Source organism: Thalassophryne amazonica, chromosome 3 (assembly GCF_902500255.1).
Source record: "Thalassophryne amazonica chromosome 3, fThaAma1.1, whole genome shotgun sequence".
Classification (NCBI taxonomy): domain Eukaryota; kingdom Metazoa; phylum Chordata; class Actinopteri; order Batrachoidiformes; family Batrachoididae; genus Thalassophryne; species Thalassophryne amazonica.
Window position 1 is genome coordinate 85,277,386 of NC_047105.1, and position 22,361 is coordinate 85,299,746.

At 41.2% G+C, this 22,361-nt stretch overlaps 1 protein-coding gene across 1 annotated transcript in view; it reads right to left on the minus strand.

Annotated features, from left to right (window-relative positions):
- LOC117507203 (tensin-2-like) overlaps positions 1 to 22,361 on the minus strand; it is an 82,400-nt gene that overhangs the window by 51,427 nt on the left and 8,612 nt on the right. The window contains exons 3-10 of the mRNA XM_034167016.1: positions 15,704 to 15,887; positions 14,847 to 14,897; positions 14,435 to 14,557; positions 14,280 to 14,344; positions 5,301 to 5,384; positions 5,066 to 5,178; positions 706 to 766; positions 375 to 450 (exon numbers count right to left, since the gene is read on the minus strand). Of these exons, the coding sequence (XP_034022907.1) occupies positions 375 to 450; positions 706 to 766; positions 5,066 to 5,178; positions 5,301 to 5,384; positions 14,280 to 14,344; positions 14,435 to 14,557; positions 14,847 to 14,897; positions 15,704 to 15,865 (735 nt within the window). The 5' untranslated portion in view covers positions 15,866 to 15,887. The remainder of the gene's footprint in view (positions 1 to 374; positions 451 to 705; positions 767 to 5,065; positions 5,179 to 5,300; positions 5,385 to 14,279; positions 14,345 to 14,434; positions 14,558 to 14,846; positions 14,898 to 15,703; positions 15,888 to 22,361) is intronic.

Genomic DNA, 22,361 nt, shown 5'->3' on the forward strand with positions numbered 1-22,361 from the left:
GGCTCTAAGAGCATGCAGTTATATTCCACATTGCTGCAGCATCCTTCAATTTACAGAACCCCTATGGGTCCTGAATTGCAACCAACAAGACAAGGTGGCACTACATCCGTTTCTCTATTTATCTGCCACCCCCATGTGATAAGTGATAAAGTGAGAGATCCAGGCACATGTGCACTGGATCACTCTCAGAGAAACATACCATATGGCAGTCGTGTTGTAATCTACATTCCCTCACCATGCGTACATGTCATCTGGGTCTCCGTAAGTACCTGGTCATTTGACACAAAGTCTTCTCCAGCAATAAAATATACGAATATGATAAAGTATTTAACTCAAAACAAGTTGCCCAGTTAGGACATTACAATATCTCTCACCATAATGTCCCCCTTCAGAAGTAGTGCTGGCTCCAGAGTCACACACAGCTTTCGTGCACTGGAGCTCTGAGGATCACTGGGAAAAAAAGAGAGAGAACGAAAGACAGAGGATATTCCAGTTCAACACACACGTACACATAAAAGCAGTCCAAACATGTTTCCACTCGGTAAAACACTATTAAACAACATTAACTTCAATGTAAGCACAGAGCTGACTGACACCTAAACACAGACAGAGGTTTGTAAAGACAGAAAGACAGTGAGAAGAAAAGACTTTCAGGAGGTGAACAGAAATCCTGGTGTTCAGCTGGACAACTGTACACCTACTTACTAGACACCTGAGGTGTAAAGCAGCTGCAGAGACTGGTAGACCTTCAAAAAAGGACAGAAACCTGCAGACACAGAGAGACAACCACAAAAGTCAAATAGAGGTTTCATTTCATTTTTACCCGATGGGCATCAAATATAGCTATTGGGTATTGGGAAGGCTTTGTGTCCGTCCGTCCATATGTCCGTCTGTCTGACCTCAGCATATGTCCAGTCCTATTACTGCCAGAGTCTTAAAATTTACAGGGAACATTCTTGGGACACAGATCTTGGACAAGTTCAAAGATGTCTAACCTTGACCTATTTCAAGGGGTATTTTAAGAGGTTACAAAGGTCACATTCTGTTTCAATCTGTTCAGTTTGTTTTTGAGTGGCCGGCGTGACAACCACTGTGACATCAATGGCTGGTCTCTCCAAAACCGATTCGTTGATATCACTGATCTCTAAATATTACTGGATCGCTCACTGGCCAATATTTTTGAAGCTAACCGGCCACCACATTACCACTCTGATGTCCTGCTCCTGAATGCTCTTTTCGATTGATCTTTAATGAGGTGCACGCATATTTATTCTTTGTAATTTTGTTAAAAAATACCTTAATGTGCAGCTGTAAACTGCTCAACTCAGCAGATCAAAGGCTGCAGACGAACATTTCACCTGTGAGTGTGATTGAAATGAGAAGTAATGAACAATAATTTGAAGAGTTCTCTCCCTTATTCCAGCATATAGGCAAAGCTAATAATAATAATAATAAGTGGCTTATTAACTCAACATGTGTAGCCACATGTGTTTTGTGTTGGACGAGCTATTTTAAGACATTTATTAGGTCTACTTGTGCATAGTTTTGGAGCTTTAGGCATTGTTGCTACAAGCTTTATTAGGCTGAAGATCATAGAGCTGTGTGTAATAAATGTTGTCATTGCAGGGAAAACTGTCCTGTAGCTAGTTAAGTGGTGTTTTATTCTTTTAGTGCAACTATTTAAAAAAAAAAAATCCACTATATCTGTGTTATCCATCATGACTTTTGTTATCCATCCACTTTTGTTCATGATATGGTACCAATACACACACACACACACATATATATATATATATATATATATATATATATATATATATATATATATATATATATATATATATATATGCCTCACAGCGAGAAGGTCATGGGTTCAATTCCCACCTGTGGCCTTTCTGTGTGGAGTTTGTATGTTCTCCATGTGTTTGCATGGGTTTCCTCCGGGTGCTCCAGTTTCCTCCCACATCCAAAGACAGGCGGGTTAGGTGGGTTGGAATCTTTAAATTGTCCGTAGGTGTGCGAGTGGGTGTGGATGTGTTTTATATATATATATATATATATATATATATATATATATATATATATATATATATATATATATATATATATATATATATATATATATATACACACACACAGCTAATCATGACAGGCATGGATTAGGAGGGATCAATCTTACATTATCCGAAGAACAAAAATAAGTAAGTCCCCCTCTAATTTGGTTATGTACTTCATTCTGGTTGTCGTTTAGTTTTCAGTCTGATTTCTGTTATTTGCTTATTTTCTTATTTTCTCAGTTTTCTGCAGTTACCTTATGTGCACCTTTGCTCCCAGCTTTGCTTTTCTGTATTCTGTTCTACTCACATGTATTCTGATCACCTTTTATTAGTTGTCACAGTTTGGTTATTTAACCACTTCCTTGTTTGTCAGTCGTTGCCTGCCCATTGTGTAGGCCTCCCATGCAAACCTCGTCCAGGTTCTTGTATATTCTTGTGTGTAAGTACTGTTTCTTGTGATTTCCTCACTTTTTGACATTTAGGCAATTCTGGCCCTACTTTTTGATCTTTCACTTTGCAGCCTCTGTTGTGTTTTTGCTGCACTGTATGTATGGGATATTTTGGGACTATTGAATACCTTTGCACCTTTTTTTGGAACTATGTCACAATAAATCACTGTGGTTGATAAAATCCTTTGTGTCCACCACACTGCCTGCATTTTTGGGTTGAATTGAACTCTGCAATCAAACCTTAACAGCTAACTTCCTATGGAGTTAAATTTGTCTCATTAATACCTGCAAATGCACAGAGGGTGATCAACAAATGTTCCTTGAATTACACAACATGAACAAATGATGATTTAATTTGAACATGTACAAACTGTACATAAGACAATAGGATCTTAAAGTGGAGGTGGCATGTAATGCCATGCTTTCATGAATATTTAAGGCTAAAATTAAACACCAGTTTGAAATTTATCCTTTTCTGGTGCACAGTTCTTGAAAAGATAAATATTCGGATTTTGAACTGTGCGCCACTAAAAACCAGGAATTTCCCAGCGTGCCGACATTGGACAAGGAGGAAGTGGCATCAGCTCCGGAACTATTATCTTAATTGTCCCATTAATTTATGGATTTTTACAGACTACTGACATACCTGTTTCCATCAAGTGGATCGGGTCAGAGCTGCACCATGTTTTCTGTGTCAGAACGGTTATTCTCGCTGGCAGAATCTCTTTTGATTGACAGGTGGAAACACTTATATTGATGAGCATGCACGCAGACTGTAGTGCGGATTCTCCACTCCCGTGGAGAATTCTGTTTTCACAGACGTTCTCGTATTTAAGATGAATTTATGTCACAGCTTGTTTAACACCTCTGTGACATATGTAACAGAAATAACTGTCATGTTTTAGCCCTGGACCTGCCCCGAATCTGCTTTTGTCCCACAGTCTTCGTCCGTTTCCCTGTCTTGGTCCTTCTGTTCGGCTCTGAGTGTTTATTTTCTGTTTCTTCCACTTTGGTCTTGGTTTTATGATCTGTTACACTTCAGCCACATTAAGTTCTGTTCTAGTTTAGTCTCAGCTTTTTATTTAGTCATACTGTGTTATCACATTAGGTTTTGAGAATTATCACACGTCAGCCACTTATTGAGTTCTGTTCAGCCTTTGTCTTATTTTCTGGTTATTCAGTCACTCTGTTTTGAGCACATTAGTCCCTCAGGTTTTCTGTACACTCCTGCCACATGTTGAGTTCTCATCTAGTTTCGATCCAGCCTTTAATTTTCTGTTCTGTTTCTGCCTTTTCATTTGCTGATTCTGTTTCTCACTTCTGGATTTTAGGAATTTAACATTTGTTCTGTCACAGTCCTCTCCTTGCTGCTTTTGTCTGACACGCCCACCTGTCACTCCACTCTTGTCTCACTCAGCCACGCCTTCTTTCCTGCACCTGCATCTCATCACGCCCTGATTATCCTCTGCTTTTAAACCCCTTGTCTTCCACCACTCACTGCTAGTTCATTGTGCATATTGCCTCGTTCCAAGCCTCTCGTGTTTTCTGCCATAGCCTGTTTTTCTTGCCGTGTATGACCTTCGCCTGTTTTTCTTGCCGTGTATGACCTTCGCCTGTTTTGACCTTGCCTTTTGCCTGAGCCAGTTAACCTGCTTCTCTGTGCCTGAACCCTGCTTGTTTGTTGGACTCCGTTTTTGCCTCCTCTGATTACCTGTTTGCCCGTACTGGAACTCTGCTCGTTACTGACCACGCCGCCGCCTCACGACTGTCTGTACCTCCGCCTGTCTGCTTGTGACCCTGTGTATCGATCAGAGCCTGTTTTTGAATTAAACCTTTTTCTAAATCCCTCCTCTGAGCCATGAGTCTGCATTTGTGTCCACCTGCCTGTCGTGCCAAGTCCTCACAGTTCCTGACAATAACCCAGATCTGTTCCTGAATGCAACTTTCTTCCAAAGCTTTCCACCTGTAATTTATGTAGCTAGAGGGGAAATATTTTTTGCTGTATGCTGCCATCTAGTGGAGGTATTGCTGTATGAGTTACTCGGCTAACAACAAATTCATACAATTGTCTTGCTTAATTTATTTACTGAAGGGGCACCTCAATCATTATCAGAAAAATTGCCCCTCCTGAGAAATTTTTCAGGTGGTGCCACGGCCAAGCAGTATTATTTGAAATCAGAAGTACATCACAAACCTTATAGTGTTCATAACAATCTGTTCATCAGTGTGTAAGTTACCTGTAACAGGAGTCTGTTTTCAGAAGATTGGAAAGCACCCTTTAAATCTACATGGGTGCAGGCGCTCGAATGGAGGCACTCATGTTGCACAACTATAATAATACAGTCGTCCAAAAGGGACATAGTCCATCTTTTGCATTTCGCAGCACAGCTGGAAGGCTGCAGAAGATTGTTGATGGCATAATACAACCTCACCATGAGATTATACTAAATCCTGCATACTGTAGTTTTAAACACTGACACAGCTTTGCCCAGTGCTTAGTATTATTATACTGTAAGTCCTGTAAAAACATCCTTCAACAGTATTTTGTTTCAGACGGACCTCCACCTGACTGGAAGTTGGGCAGCGAAGGGATGAGGATCTGGTGGAGGAACAGAGGGCTGCTGTTCATTTTGATAGTCCCACACAACAGACCGCTGAAGTAGTAAATATACCTTAAAATGAGCAGCGAAGAAGATAAATAAATCACATGTTGAAAGCAATAAATGACAGGAGAATTCTAACAAGTGATATAAAGGTACAGAAAATAGGAAATCTGTAATGATGCTTGTCACACCTGTTCTGAGAGGGCTGCAGGGACGTGGAGACTTTGTCTTCACAAAACTTCCTCATGGCCAAAGTGGTGAGAGCCTGGTCGACCCTGTGCAGACACAACCCTAAGTGTATTCATTCATATTTTAGCGCACAATAAAAGTGCACTTCTGCCTTTTCAAGGTGCATCAATAGCCAATGGAGGCTCATCTCAATGTTCTTGCCCATATCCTTAGCAACATCAACTGTCATTACGTCTGCAAAGGATGGAATAGAATCATTGGCATTTATTTATGTCTGTCTGTCTATCTGTTAGCAGGATCACATCAAAACTACAGCACGGATTTTGTCAACATTTTCACCACCATAGACCATGGAAGACTCCATTCAATTCTGGAGATGATCTGGACCCGGATTCTGGATCAAGATTTCATTTTATATAGGCTTTGAAGAGTTACGTAAAAAACAAACAAACCCTACTTCATGGATTCTCACCAGATTTGTACCACAGAAAGATATTAGTGCATGGAAGACTCCACTGAACTTTGGAGGTGATCCAGATACAGATTCTGGCTCAGTATTTCACTTTATATAGGCTTTGAAGGATTATTTCAAAACTACTTCACAGATTCTCACCAAATTTGCACCACAGAATACATATTAGGGCCAGGGGCGTAGCACCAAATTCTGGGCCCTAGATACTAGCCATATTGAAGACCCCCCCCCACACACACACACACTGTTATGTTCTTTTTTATTAACGCAAACACCAAATTTCTAATGCGCTGCTATTATTACTAATATATAAATAAAAAATCAGTTAAAAAAATATTACAATTTGTAATACATTTGACTCTTTTACGACAACAATGAGCCATGAATTATTATACAGAAAACAAATGCACACGAATGCGCTGACAGCTGCAACAGCTTAATGCTAACTTTAACATTGAAAACGCCATAGACATGCTAATGCGTTAGCATCTGTCACGTTTTTAAGTTATAAAATACATCTATCAACTGTTTCAGAACACCATAACAGGTCAGTTTAACATAAAAAAGGTAAATATTACTCACAGGCATATGCTCTTTAGGGTTTTAGCGGGGGAAATTAAGATAAAGCGAAATAAAACAATGAATCAGCGAAGCATTAGATCGAACCACTGCTTCAATCTGTGAATCACTGCTTTGATTGGTTCAAGGTTCAAAGCAAAGCCGCGCTGCAGAAACGGTTGATTTATATGAAAGAAACGAAACATTTGTGGTAAAACAAAGTTATTTAACAACAAATCAATGACTAAATTAGTTGACAACTATTTTAATAATCAATTAAATCGATTAGTTGTTTCAGCTCTACTAAACACCTCCTCTTTCTGTAAGATCCCGTTTGGGATGTGTGTGTGGCAGCGTGCCGCCTGTGCGCCTGGACTAAACCATTGTACAACTGTGCAGGGGTGGGAAGGGCCCTCAGAGATCTTTCAATATTATTGTTAGAGCAGAATTATCAATCAATTTTCAATCAATTTTTTTTATATAGCGCCAAATCACAACAAACAGTTGCCCCAAGGCGCTTTATATTGTAAGGCAAGGCCATACAATAATTATGTAAAACCCCAACAGTCAAAACGACCCCCTGTGAGCAAGCACTTGGCTACAGTGGGAAGGAAAAACTCCCTTTTAACAGGAAGAAACCTCCAGCAGAACCAGGCTCAGGGAGGGGCAGTCTTCTGCTGGGACTGGTTGGGGCTGAGGGAGAGAACCAGGAAAAAGACATGCTGTGGAGGGGAGCAGAGATCGATCACTAATGATTAAATGCAGAGTGGTGCATACAGAGCAAAAAGAGAAAGAAACAGTGCATCATGGGAACCCCCCAGCAGTCTACGTCTATAGCAGCATAACTAAGGGATGGTTCAGGGTCACCTGATCCAGCCCTAACTATAAGCTTTAGCAAAAAGGAAAGTTTTAAGCCTAATCTTAAAAGTAGAGAGGGTGTCTGTCTCCCTGATCTGAATTGGGAGCTGGTTCCACAGGAGAGGAGCCTGAAAGCTGAAGGCTCTGCCTCCCATTCTACTCTTACAAACCCTAGGAACTACAAGTAAGCCTGCAGTCTGAGAGCGAAGCGCTCTATTGGGGTGATATGGTACTACGAGGTCCCTAAGATAAGATGGGACCTGATTATTCAAAACCTTATAAGTAAGAAGAAGAATTTTAAATTCTATTCTAGAATTAACAGGAAGCCAATGAAGAGAGGCCAATATGGGTGAGATATGCTCTCTCCTTTGCAAATTATGTTTTGCAACATTTATACATTCATTCTAACTATATTCTTTTACAACATGAATTGTATGGACATTAATAACATGCAACACAAAAATGTATTCAATGCCAGTTTTTTTGTGGGCCCCCCATGCTCTGAGCTCTGGGTACATAGTACCCTTTACCCCCCCAGTCCGACGCCCCTGATTAGGGCATGGAAGACTCATGGTTTACCATTTTGTGAAATAAATATCAGATTGCAATATCTTGATCAGTCGGACCATTCTGGATCAGTATGCAATTAACAGTGACAGGATGATTTAGGCCGGAAAATGTGAAAAAGAAACTTATGATACTAACTCAAGAAAAACATATCCGTGTATGGTGGCATTTATAAGAGATGGAGCCAATTTTTTTTTTTGTTACCTCCTTCAGCCCTCTGCAGTGGTTTTTTGCAACCGACTGTGCATTGGGAAAGTATTCACAGCACTTCACTTCTACATTTTGTTACGTTGCAGCCTTATTCAAATAATTAAGACCCTTCAGCTGCTCCCTTGTTGTCACTCAGGGTTGCCACAGCATATCCATTGAAGATTTGGACCTTTATCTGGCACAGGTTTTGCCCTTCCTGACGCAACTCCACATTACATGGAGAAATGTGGCAGGGGTGGGGTTTGAACCGGGAAACCTTTGCACTGAAACCAAGCGCACTGACCACTTGACTACCACCCCTGCCCTTACAGCCTTATTCCAACATGGAGTAAATTCATTTTTTGCCCCTCAAGATTGTACTCGCAACACCCCATAATGGCACGTGAAAAAGATTTTTTTTTTTTTTCAAATTTATTAAGAATACAGTAATAATAATTAAAAATATCTAAGACTTCACATGTACATACGTATTCACACAGTTTGCTCAAAATCTGATGCACCTTGGATGGCAATTACAGCCTCAAGTCTTCTTGAATATGATGCCACAAGCTCGGTGCACCTATCTTTGGACAGTTTTGCCCATACCTCTTTGCAGCACCTCTCAAGCTCCATCAGGTTGGATGGGGAGCATTGGTGCACAGCCATTTTCAGATCTCTCCAGAGATGTTCGATCAGATTCAGGTCTGGACTCTGGCTGGGCCACTCAAGGACATTCACAGAGTTGTACTGAAGTCACTCCTTTGATGTCTTGGCTGTGTACTTAGGGTCATTGTCCTGCTGAAAGATGAACCATTACCCCAGTCTGAGGTCAAGAACACTCTGGAGCAGGTTTACATCCAGGATGTCTCTGTACAATACTGCATTCATCTTTTCCTCAATCCTGATTAGTCTCCCAGTTCTTGCTACTGAAAAACATCCCCACAGCATGATGCTGCCACCACCATGCTTCACTGTAGGGACTGTGTCTGGTTTCCTCCAAACATGACACCTGGCATTCACGCCAATGAGTTCAATCTTCAATTTTCGTTCAATCTCATCAATCAATCAATCAATCAATCAACTTTTTTCTTATATAGCGCCAAATCACAACAAACAGTTGCCCCAAGGCGCTCCACATTGCAAGGCAAGGCCATACAATAATTATGAAAAACCCCAACGGTCAAAACGACCCCCTATGAGCAAGCACTTGGCCACAGTGGGAAGGAAAAACTCCCTTTTAACAGGAAGAAACCTCCAGCAGAACCAGGCTCAGGGAGGGGCAGTCTTCTGCTGAGACTGGTTGGGGCTGAGGGAAAGAACCAGGAAAAAGAGATCGATCACTAATGATTAAATGCAGAGTGATGCATACAGGAGCAAAAAGAGAAAGAAACAGTGCATCATGGGAACCCCCCCACAGTCTACGTCTAAAGCAACATAACCAAGGGATGGTCCAGGGTCACCCGATCCAGCCCTAACTATAAGCCTTAGCGAAAAGGAAAGTTTTAAGCCTAATCTTAAAAGTAGAGAGGGTATCTGTCTCCCTGATCTGAATTGGGAGCTGGTTCCACAGGAGAGGAGCCTGAAAGCTGAAGGCTCTGCCTCCCATTCTACTCTTACAAACCCTAGGAACTACAAGTAAGCCCGCAGTCTGAGAGCGAAGCGCTCTAATGGGGTAATATGGTACTACGAGGTCCCTAAGATAAGATGGGACCTGATTATTCAAAACCTTATAAGTAAGAAGAAGAATTTTAAATTCTATTCTAGCATTAACAGGAAGCCAATGAAGGGAGGCCAACACGGGTGAGATATGCTCTCTCCTGCTAGTCCCCGTCAGTACTCTAGCTGCAGCATTCTGAACCAACTGAAGGCTTTTTAGGGAACTTTTAGGACAACCTGATAATAATGAATTACAATAGTCCAGCCTAGAGGAAATAAATGCATGAATTAGTTTTTCAGCATCACTCTGAGACAAGACCTTTCTGATTTTAGAGATATTGCGTAAATGCAAAAAGGCAGTCCTACATATTTGTTTAATATGCGCTTTGAATGACATATCCTGATCAAAAATAACTCCAAGATTTCTCACAGTATTACTAGAGATCAGGGAAATGCCATCCAGAGTAACGATCTGGTTAGACACCATGCTTCTAAGATTTGTGGGGCCAAGTACAATAACTTCAGTTTTATCTGAGTTTAAAAGCAGGAAATTAGAGGTCATCCATGTCTTTATGTCTGTAAGACAATCCTGCAGTTTAGCTAATTGGTGTGTATCCTCTGGCTTCATGGATAGATAAAGCTGGGTATCATCTGCGTAACAATGAAAATTTAAGCAATACCGTCTAATAATACTGCCCAAGGGAAGCATGTATAAAGTGAATAAAATTGGTCCTAGCACAGAACCTTGTGGAACTCCATAATTAACTTTAGTCTGTGAAGAAGATTCCCCATTTACATGAACAAACTGTAATCTATTAGACAAATATGATTCAAACCACCGCAGCGCAATGCCTTTAATACCTATGACATGCTCTAATCTCTGTAATAAAATTTTATGGTCAACAGTATCAAAAGCAGCACTGAGGTCCAACAGAACAAGCACAGAGATAAGTCCACTGTCCGAAGCCATAAGAAGATCATTTGTAACCTTCACTAATGCTGTTTCTGTACTATGATGAATTCTAAAACCTGACTGAAACTCTTCAAATAGACCATTCCTCTGCAGGTGATCAGTTAGCTGTTTTACAACTACCCTCTCAAGAATCTTTGAGAGAAAAGGAAGGTTGGAGATTGGCCTATAATTAGCTAAGATAGCTGGGTCAAGTGATGGCTTTTTAAGTAATGGTTTAATTACTGCCACCTTAAAGGCCTGTGGTACATAACCAACTAACAAAGATAGATTGATCATATTTAAGATTGAAGCATTAAATAATGGTAGGACTTCCTTGAGCAGCCTGGCAGGAATGGGGTCTAATAAGCATGTTGATGGTTTGGATGAAGTAACTAATGAAAATAACTCAGACAGAACAATCGGAGAGAAAGAGTCTAACCAAATACCGGCATCACTGAAAGCAGCCAAAGATAACGATACATCTTTGGGATGGTTATGAGTAATTTTTTCTCTAATAGTCAAAATTTTGTTAGCAAAGAAAGTCATGAAGTCATTACTAGTTAAAGTTAATGGAATACTCAGCTCAATAGAGCTCTGACTCTTTGTCAGCCTGGCTACAGTGCTGAAAAGAAACCTGGGGTTGTTCTTATTTTCTTCAATTAGTGATGAGTAGAAAGATGTCCTAGCTTCACGAAGGGCTTTCTTATAGAGCAACAAACTCTTTTTCCAGGCTAAGTGAAGATCTTCTAAATTAGTGAGACGCCATTTCCTCTCCAACTTACGGGTTATCTGCTTTAAGCTACGAGTTTGTGAGTTATACCACGGAGTCAGACACTTCTGATTTAAAGCTCTCTTTTTCAGAGGAGCTACAGCATCCAAAGTTGTCTTCAATGAGGATGTAAAACTATTGACAAGATACTCTAACTCCCTTACAGAGTTTAGGTAGCTACTCTGCTCTGTGTTGGTATATGACATTAGAGAACATAAAGAAGGAATCATATCCTTAAACCTAGTTACAGCGCTTTCTGAAAGACTTCTAGTGTAATGAAACTTATTCCCCACTGCAGGGTAGTCCATCAGGGTAAATGTAAATGTTATTAAAAAATGATCAGACAAAAGGGAGTTTTCAGGGAATACTGTTAAGTCTTCTATTTCCATACCATAAGTCAGAACAAGATCTAAAATATGATTAAAGTGGTGGGTGGAATCATTTACTTTTTGAGCAAAGCCGATAGAGTCTAATAATAGATTAAATGCAGTGTTGAGGCTGTCATTCTCAGCATCTGTGTGGATGTTAAAATCGCCCACTATAATTATCTTATCTGAGCTAAGCACTAAGTCAGACAAAAGGTCTGAAAATTCACAGAGAAACTCACAGTAACGACCAGGTGGACGATAGATAATAACAAATAAAACTGTTTTTTGGGACTTCCAATTTGGATGGACAAGACTAAGAGACAAGCTTTCAAATGAATTAAAGCTCTGTCTAGGTTTTTGATTAATTAATAAGCTGGAATGGAAGATTGCTGCTAATCCTCCGCCCCGGCCCGTGCTACGAGCATTCTGACAGTTAGTGTGACTCGGGGGTGTTGACTCATTTAAACTAACATATTCATCCTGCTGTAACCAAGTTTCTGTTAGGCAGAATAAATCAATACGTTGATCAATTATTATATCATTTACCAACAGGGACTTAGAAGAAAGAGACCTAATGTTTAATAGGCCACATTTAACTGTTTAGTCTGTGGTGCAATTGAAGGTGCTATATTATTTTTTCTTTTTGAATTTTTATGCTTAAATAGATTTTTGCTAGTTATTGGTGGTCTGGGAGCAGGCACCGTCTCTACGGGGATGGGGTAATAAGGGGATGGCAGGGGGAGAGAAGCTGCAGAGAGGTGTATAAGACCACAGCTCTGCCTCCTGGTCCCAACGCTAGACAGTCACAGTTTGGAGGATCCCAAAAAATTGGCCAGATTTCTAGAAATGAGAGCTGCTCCCTCTAAAGTGGGATCATCAGACCAGAGAATTTTGCTTCTCATGGTCTGAGAGTCCTTAGGTGCCTTTTGGCAAACTCCAGGTGGGCTACCATGTGTCTTTTACGAAGGAGTGGCAACTGTCTGGCCACTCTACCATGCAGGCCTGATTGGTGGATTGCTGCATAGATAGTCGTTCTTCTGGAAGGTTCTCCTCTCTCCACAGAGGAATGTTGGAGCTCTGATAGAGTGACAATCAGGTTCTTGATCACATCCCTGAATAAGGTGCTCCTGTCCCGATCGCTCAGTTTAGACGGGCGGCCAGCTCTAGGAAGAGTCCTTGTGGATCCAAACTTCTCTCATTTACGTACGGATGATGGAGACCTTCAAAGCAGCAGAAATGTGTCTGTACCTTTCCCCAGATATGTGCTTTCAGACAATCCTGTCTCACAGGTCTTTGACTTCATGCTTGGTTTGTGTATTATATCTAATATATAAAGCTGATTTTGTGTGTGTGTATGTGTGTGTGTGTGCTATGATGACTGGGAGCACCAAGGGGGAGGTCACTGGGGCTCTTAGTTTGAAAGCGTACATGTGCAAAATCACACACACACACACACACACACACACACACACACACACACACACACACACACACACGGTCAGCCTTATATATTAGATCACGACCTGCTGATTAGAGCCCTTATTTTCGCAGTTCACGTGGTACTCAGGTCAGATAGCAAGCATCACACTTTTCTTACTACATAGTAGCGGCTGGCTAGGGTGCATTTTAGTTACAATCCAAACGGTGCACCGTGCACCGTGTGTCAGTTAAAGGGTGCGGTTTTCAATTAAAATGTACCTGCTGTGTATGGCATGCCAGTGCATTGCAGTGATATGACATGACATCACCTTTTATTATCATTCACTTGAATCTTATTACCAGCGCATAGAACAGGTGACTCAGCTAGTATATCTCCCTCTCAACCACCCCCCCCCCCTCCCCTCCCCGGCCAAGGAGGGTGGTATGTGGCCTGGGAGTTTGAGGGTTCAGTGCAGTATCTTAGCTGTTCCTATGACTGCAATCTTCTGGACAAAGACATCTGATGTGCCTGGAATCTGCTGGAGCAACTCTTGCAATTTGGGGGTTACAGCTCCTTGTGTTCCTATTACCACTGGGCTCACTTTGGCTTTACCTTCCACATCTGACCCAGTTGCTCCTTCAGCCCTTGGTCCTCTCTATTTTCTTGCGCTCCTTCTTTCTGATGTTGCTGTCAGCTGGGAGTGCCACATCAATCACAACTGGGGTTTTCTTTCCCTTGTCAACCATCACTGGTCTGGTTGGTTGGCCAGCAGCTACTTGTCTGTCTGGAATTTGAAACCTTACAAGACCTTAGCCCTGTCGTTCTCAATCAGGACTTGGAATTCTGATCATATATATATATATATATATATATATATATATATATATATATATATATATGATGAGAATTTGACGGCAGGAACACATCCCCAACACAGAGGTCCTCCACCCCTGCCACATTTCTCCATGTAATATGGAGTTGTGTCAGGAAGGGCATCCGGTGTAAAACCTGTGCCAATTCAACTCACAGATCCACCTTGAATTTGCTGTGGTAAACCCAAGTACAAAACAATGGAGCAGTTGAAGGGACTTGGAAAGATAAATATTCGGACAAGCTTGTTTTTGGAAATCATAATTTCAGTGTGGTTAACTGAGCTGCAGAGTGCACCTTACCCTGCTGATATTTTGCTGTAGTGCATATATGCTGCCACAATGACCCCAGTCTTGCCTTTGTGCCCCTGCCAGAACAAAGATCATTCAACATTTTATATTTTCACAACAGAGTATAAAAATGTGCATTTGGGTGGCATTGCCCTCCCTGTACTGACCTTGCAATGGAGGACCACCACTTTTTGGGGGTCAGAGCTCAGCCATGTCTCCATTGCTTTACATACAGCACAGATCCTATCAAGGGGTGGAGCATGAAGGTCAGGCCAGCCATAGTCTTGCACCTGAACCACAGAAGTGGATAGATATTCAAGTGCACCAACATCTGGTGGAGTTACACCAACTTTTATGTTCACCTTGACAGCAATATGTGTTATTCTGCAAAGTTTGTGCTATGTCAAAGATAAATGAAAGTGTTAATACATTGAGCTTTTCAAATGGAAAGAGTTAGGATTAGGATTTAGGAAAGGGTTAGGATTTCCATGTTATTTGTAATTTGGTGATGCAGAAAGACTCAAAGCAATAACTTTCTTGGATTATTATTATCTATAAATAAATATTATTTTTTATTACCTTTGGGTTCAGTCTGGTGATGTCATGTCTCTTCTCTGATAAATTCAAAAGCTGGAAGAGGTAGAGATACACTACATATGAAGATACCACAAATGTGTCTGACATATAACCCGAGACCTGGTAGAAATGCTACTGAAGCATGTCACAACACTTACTGGCAAGACATATTTTGGAGTTTGACAAAGAAAGAAGTCCTATATAGGCCCTGAAGTCCGTGGTTATCTCTGGATTCCATCCTGTGAAATGGATGAGAATCTATGACTCCCCCTTGATTTGACATAGGTGCAGGAGACTTCCCCAAGCAAGGCCAGTACCAATTTATAGCTGGGTTGACTGGGACAATGCAGATGAAGTGTCTTGTCCAAGGACACACACAGGTAGCTTTTCTGAAAATTGAACCCAGATCTACATATTGGCAACCAAGGTCCTTGCCCACTGAGCTACCTGCTCTACACATTGTACACGGCTGAAACCAGCCAGGAATTGTTTGTTTACTGTTTAGCACTAACCTGCAAAAATACATGAACAGATTTCAGTGCAATTTGGTATACAATCGCAGTCAGCTTTATTTCAAGGAAAAGCTGGTTTAAATTTGAGCAACAGGATTATTTTTAATACATATTTGTGTATTGTCTTTCATGGATTTCCATGCTATTTGTAATTTGGTGATGCAGAAAGACTCAAAGCAATAACTTTCTTGGATTATTATTATTTATAAATATTATTTTCATGTTACAAAGCTAATATATATTTTCAACCCATTTCCCAAAGACAAAGCAGCAGAAATATTACAATATGATTTTAGAATTCAGCAGTTTATCCTTACAGGTCTTGTGTTTTCAGTTTTTGACACTGACCAGGAACTTGTCTTGGTGCTTGGATTTAAGCATGGAAGCCACCTCCTGCAGGTTTCTGCGGTATTGCTGTTCCTCCAGGTCTGGAGGAAAGAAGACAGAGATGATCCGCTCTGTGATGTAGGTGAGGTCAAAATCGTAGTGATGCTCCATCACGTGCTCCATCACTCGCTCCACACTTTTACTCCTGTGAGGTTCCATAGACCAGATTTTAATATCAGTCATTCAGCCATCCAGTCAGATATTACATGGCAAAGCTGAAGCACTTTAATGTTACTTGATTGACACAGAGCAAAATCGCCAATACAATGCTATGATATGACCATTATGGACAGTTGTGGGCACAGCTAATCTGAAAATGAGCTTCGATAACTGCTAAGCTGCTAACTGACAAGTTAACTGTGATAATGCTGAACAAAAAGTTTAGCCAGTGCTACAGCTAACTGCTATCCACAAAAATTTATTGTAGGAATTTAGTATTGTCTTGGTTTTTATTGATTAATTCTGGGCTGTAAAACATTGAAAAGTAGACCCAAAGACCTGAGATTTTAATATGCTGCAGTATAAACATAGGGGTCCCTTGGTAAAGATCAAATGATAATCAAGATACATCTTGCACCTGTTCATAAATAAGTAAATGAACAAATGAAATTAAACAGTAGTTTCCATTCAACATACAATTTATTCACAATACACAAAGCATTAATAAAATAAGAAATATTAATAAATAAAATGAAAGCTGAAAAGAAACCATATAAGGATTGGTTTCAACTGGAGGAAACTTCTTAACCGAATAGATAGATAGATAGCTTTTATTGTCATTGTCATAACAACAACGAGATTTCCGCACTCACATTCCACATACAAACAGCAATTGAATCTACAATTATTACTTGTTTACCGTAATAATGGCACACATCAGAATTAGGACAACACATATACATTTGACATTGTTTATGTGCACTAAACTTGAAACAGTCCATTTTCCAATTGAGGCGATGTGAGTGTGTTGGTAGTCGCTGCAACTGTCAAGTCGCGCCGCCTGCCAGCTTGGGAAAGAACGGAGGCCTGCCGCAGGGAGGGAGGAGCAGGAAGAGAGGTAAGAGGAGAAAACTGGAGCATGCTTCGGTCCATGTGTAAGTCTGTCAGTTTATTGTCCTTGTGGGCTGAGATAAGAATGGATCCGAATATCCGAATCTCACCAGAGCCTGAATAAATTCCTCTGGAGGTAAACAGTAGGCAACTGGCCTTGATGCTAGATAGCCTGTAGTGTTGCAGCCGAGCAGTGAAAAACACTTTTAACAGTTCCACTCGCACAGCCAAATCCCAATTGTGAATTAAGAATATTCCCAATTATGAATTAAGAATATTCACCGGCCTCCGAAACCTTCAGCTTCAACTGCAAGGCACGCATCAGTTCCAAGGTGTCATACAATTTGCGTCTGAGTTCAAGAGTCAACGCAGTCTGAGAATACACTGCCTTGCCAACCTCGTTAATCATGACGGACAAGTGAGGGCCCGTGGTGCTTGATGCCGCCATCTTGCCAATTTTCCGGTAGATCAGGGCAGCACATAAGCCAAAAAGTACCAGCCCTGCTACCATGAGACCAAAAATGAATAAATCCTCGACATCCTCAACGGAGAAAGGTGCCAAGCATGCCACACGCCAGGAACTCCAGGAGTCGAGGACATAGCCTGCAGGAGACGTTCCATCTGGGCAGGCAGGATCCCCCGGTCCTGACCTTCTTGTAGAAAAAATGGTGTCAATAGCGTTCAGAGACCAGCTGATCAATTCCATGGTTAATCCAATAGTAGTCCAATAGATCCAGAATCCAATATAGTTTTGAGGAATTCACAGTCTGGTGAAGCAGGGACTTGAAGGTTAAAAGCAGAGAGATAAGGGAGAGTAGAGGAGATCAATCAATCAATCAACTTTTTTTTTATATAGCGCCAAATCACAACAAACAGTTGCCCCAAGGCGCTTTACACTGTAAGGCAAGGCCATACAATAATTATGAAAAACCCCAACGGTCAAAACGACCCCCTGTGAGCAAGCACTTGGCTACAGTGGGAAGGAAAAACTCCCTTTTAACAGGAAGAAACCTCCAGCAGAACCAGGCTCAGGGAGGCGCAGTCTTCTGCTGAGACTGGTTGGGGCTGAGGGAAAGAACCAGGAAAAAGACATGCTGTGGAAGGGGGCAGAGATCGATCACTAATGATTAAATGCGGAGTGATGCATACAGAGCAAAAAGAGAAAGAAACAGTGCATCATGGGAACCCCCCCACAGTCTACGTCTAAAGCAACATAACCAAGGGATAGTCTAGGGTCACCTGATCCAGCCCTAACTATAAGCCTTAGCGAAAAGGAACGTTTTAAGCCTAATCTTAAAAGTAGAGAGGGTATCTGTCTCCCTGATCTGAATTGGGAGCTGGTTCCACAGGAGAGGAGCCTGAAAGCTGAAGGCTCTGCCTCCCATTCTACTCTTACAAACCCTAGGAACTACAAGTAAGCCTGCAGTCTGAGAGCGAAGCGCTCTAATGGGGTAATATGGTACTACGAGGTCCCTAAGATAAGATGGGACCTGATTATTCAAAACCTTATAAGTAAGAAGAAGAATTTTAAATTCTATTCTAGAATTAACAGGAAGCCAATGAAGAGAGGCCAACACGGGTGAGATATGCTCTCTCCTGCCAGTCCCCGTCAGTACTCTAGCTGCAGCATTTTGAACTAACTGAAGGCTTTTTAGGGAACTTTTAGGACAACCTGATAATAATGAATTACAATAGTCCAGCCTAGAGGAAATAAATGCATGAATTAGTTTTTCAGCATCACTCTGAGACAAGACCTTTCTGATTTTAGAGATATTGCGTAAATGCAAAAAGGCAGTCCTACATATTTGTTTAATATGCGCTTTGAATGACATATCCTGATCAAAAATGACTCCAAGATTTCTCACAGTATTACTAGAGGTCAGGGAAATGCCATCCAGAGTAAAGATCTGGTTAGAGACCATGCTTCTAAGATTTGTGGGGCCAAGTACAATAACTTCAGTTTTATCTGAGTTTAAAAGCAGGAAATTAGAGGTCATCCATGTCTTTATGTCTGTAAGACAATCCTGCAGTTTAGCTAATTGGTGTGTGTCCTCTGGTTTCATGGATAGATAAAGCTGGGTATCATCTGCGTAACAATGAAAATTTAAGCAATACCGTCTAATAAAACTGCCTAAGGGAAGCATGTATAAAGTGAATAAAATTGGTCCTAGCACAGAACCTTGTGGAACTCCATAATTAACTTTAGTCCGTGAAGAAGATTCCCCATTTACATGAACAAACTGTAATCTATTAGACAAATATGATTCAAACCACCGCAGCGCAGTGCCCTTAATACCTATGACATGCTCTAATCTCTGTAATAGAATTTTATGGTCAACAGTATCAAAAGCAGCACTGAGGTCCAACAGAACAAGCACAGAGATAAGTCCACTGTCCGAAGCCATAAGAAGATCATTTGTAACCTTCACTAATGCTGTTTCTGTACTATGATGAATTCTAAAACCTGACTGAACCTCTTCAAATAGACCATTCCTCTGCAGGTGATCAGTTAGCTGCTTTACAACTACCCTCTCAAGAATCTTTGAGAGAAAAGGAAGGTTGGAGATTGGCCTATAATTAGCTAAGATAGCTGGGTCAAGTGATGGCTTTTTAAGTAATGGTTTAATTACTGCCACCTTAAAAGCCTGTGGTACATAGCCAACTAACAAAGATAAGTTGATCATATTTAAGATTGAAGCATTAAATAATGGTAGAACTTCCTTGAGCAGCCTGGCAGGAATGGGGTCTAATAAACATGTTGATGGTTTGGATGAAGTAACTAATGAAAATAACTCAGACAGAACAATCGGAGAGAAAGAGTCTAACCAAATACCGGCATCACTGAAAGCAGCCAAAGATAACGATACATCTTTGGGATGATTATGAGTAATTTTTTCTCTAATAGTCAAAATTTTGTTAGCAAAGAAAGTCATGAAGTCATTACTAGTTAAAGTTAATGGAATACTCAGCTCAATAGAGCTCTGACTCTTTGTCAGCCTGGCTACAGTGCTGAAAAGAAACCTGGGGTTGTTCTTATTTTCTTCAATTAGTGATGAGTAGAAAGATGTCCTAGCTTTACGGAGGGCTTTTTTATAGAGCAACAAACTCTTTTTCCAGGCTAAGTGAAGATCTTCTAAATTAGTGAGACGCCATTTCCTCTCCAACTTACGGGTTATCTGCTTTAAGCTACGAGTTTGTGAGTTATACCACGGAGTCAGACACTTCTGACATAAAGCTCTCTTTTTCAGAGGAGCTACAGCATCCAAAGTTGTCTTCAATGAGGATGTAAAACTATTGACGAGATACTCTAACTCCCTTACAGAGTTTAGGTAGCTACTCTGCTCTGTGTTGGTATATGACATTAGAGAACACAAAGAAGGAATCATATCCTTAAACCTAGTTACAGCGCTTTCTGAAAGACCTCTAGTGTAATGAAACTTATTCCCCACTGCAGGGTAGTCCATCAGGGTAAATGTAAATGTTATTAAAAAATGATCAGACAGAAGGGAGTTTTCAGGGAATACTGTTAAGTCTTCTATTTCCATACCATAAGTCAAAACAAGATCTAAGATATGATTAAAGTGGTGGGTGGACTCATTTACTTTTTGAGCAAAGCCAATAGAGTCTAATAATAGATTAAATGCAGTGTTGAGGCTGTCATTCTCAGCATCTGTGTGGATGTTAAAATCGCCCACTATAAGTATCTTATCTGAGCTAAGCACTAAGTCAGACAGAAGGTCTGAAAATTCACAGAGAAACTCACAGTAACGACCAGGTGGACGATAGATAATAACAAATAAAACTGGTTTTTGGGACTTCCAATTTGGATGGAAAAGACTAAGAGACAAGCTTTCAAATGAATTAAAGCTCTGTCTAGGTTTTTGATTAATTAATAAGCTGGAATGGAAGATTGCTGCTAATCCTCCGCCCCGGCCCGTACTACGAGCATTCTGACAGTTAGTGTGACTCGGGGGTGTTGACTCATTTAAACTAACATATTCATCCTGCTGTAACCAGGTTTCTGTTAGGCAGACTAAATCTATACGTTGATCAATTATTATATCATTTACCAACAGGGACTTAGAAGAGAGAGATCTAATGTTTAATAGACCACATTTAACTGTTTTAGTCTGTGGTGCAGTTGAAGGTGCTATATTATTTTTTCTTTTTGAATTTTTTTGCTTAAATAGATTTTTGCTGGTTATTGGTGGTCTGGGAGCAGGCACCGTCTCTACGGGGATGGGGTAATGAGGGGATGGCAGGGGGAGAGAAGCTGCAGAGAGGTGTATAAGACCACAGCTCTGCCTCCTGGTCCCAACGCTGGACAGTCACAGTTTAGAGGATCCAAGAAAATTGGCCAGATTTCTAGAAATGAGAGCTGCTCCATCTAAAGTGGGATGGATGCCGTCTCTCCTAACAAGACCAGGTTTTCCCCAGAAGCTTTGCCAATTATCTATGAAGCCCACCTCATTTTTTGGACACCACTCAGACAGCCAGCAATTCAAGGAGAACATGCGGCTAAACATGTCACTCCCGGTCTGATTGGGGAGGGGCCCAGAGAAGACAACAGAGTCCGACATTGTTTTTGCAAAGTTACACACCCATTTAATGTTAATTTTAGTGACCTCCGATTGGCGTAACCGAGTGTCATTACTGCCGACGTGAATTACAATCTTACCAAATTTACGCTTAGCCTTAGCCAGCAATTTCAAATTTCCTTCAATGTCGCCTGCTCTGGCCCCCGGAAGACAATTGACAATGGTTGCTGGTGTCGCTAACTTCACATTTCTCAAAACAGAGTCGCCAATAACCAGAGTTTGATCCTCGGCGAGTGTATCGTTGAGTGGGGAAAAACGGTTAGAGATGTGAACGGGTTGACGGTGTACACGGGGCTTCTGTTTAGGGCTACGCTTCCTCCTCACAGTCACCCAGTCAGCCTGCTTTCCCGACTGCCCGGGATCTGCCAGAGGGGAACTAACGGCGGCTAAGCCACCTTGGTCCGCACCAACTACAGGGGCCTGGCTAGCTGTAGAATTTTCCACGGTGCGGAGCCGAGTCTCCAATTCGCCCAGCCTGGCCTCCAAAGCTACGAATAAGCTGCACTTATTACAAGTACCATTACTGCTAAAGGAGGCCGAGGAATAACTAAACATTTCACAACCAGAGCAGAAAAGTACGGGAGAGACAGGAGAAGCCGCCATGCTAAAACGGCTAAGAGCTAGTAGCTACGCAACCTAGCGGATTCCTAAAAACACGCAAAGTGAATAATGTATAAATAATTTAGAGGTGATTCAGCAGAAGGAGTGCTTTAGTTAAGGCACCAGACAGGCCATGAAGCAGCACAAGTAACGCACGGCAACAGCGAACGCACGACAACGGTGCAAAAATAAAATAAAAATCCACTAGACAGGCTGTGGAGCAGCACAGATAACACACAACAACAGTGGTAAAAAATAAAATAAAAATCCACTGGACAGGCTGTGGAGCAGCACAGGTAACACACGACAACAGTGGTAAAAAATAAAATAAAAATCCACTAGACAGGCTGTGGAGCAGCACAGGTAACACA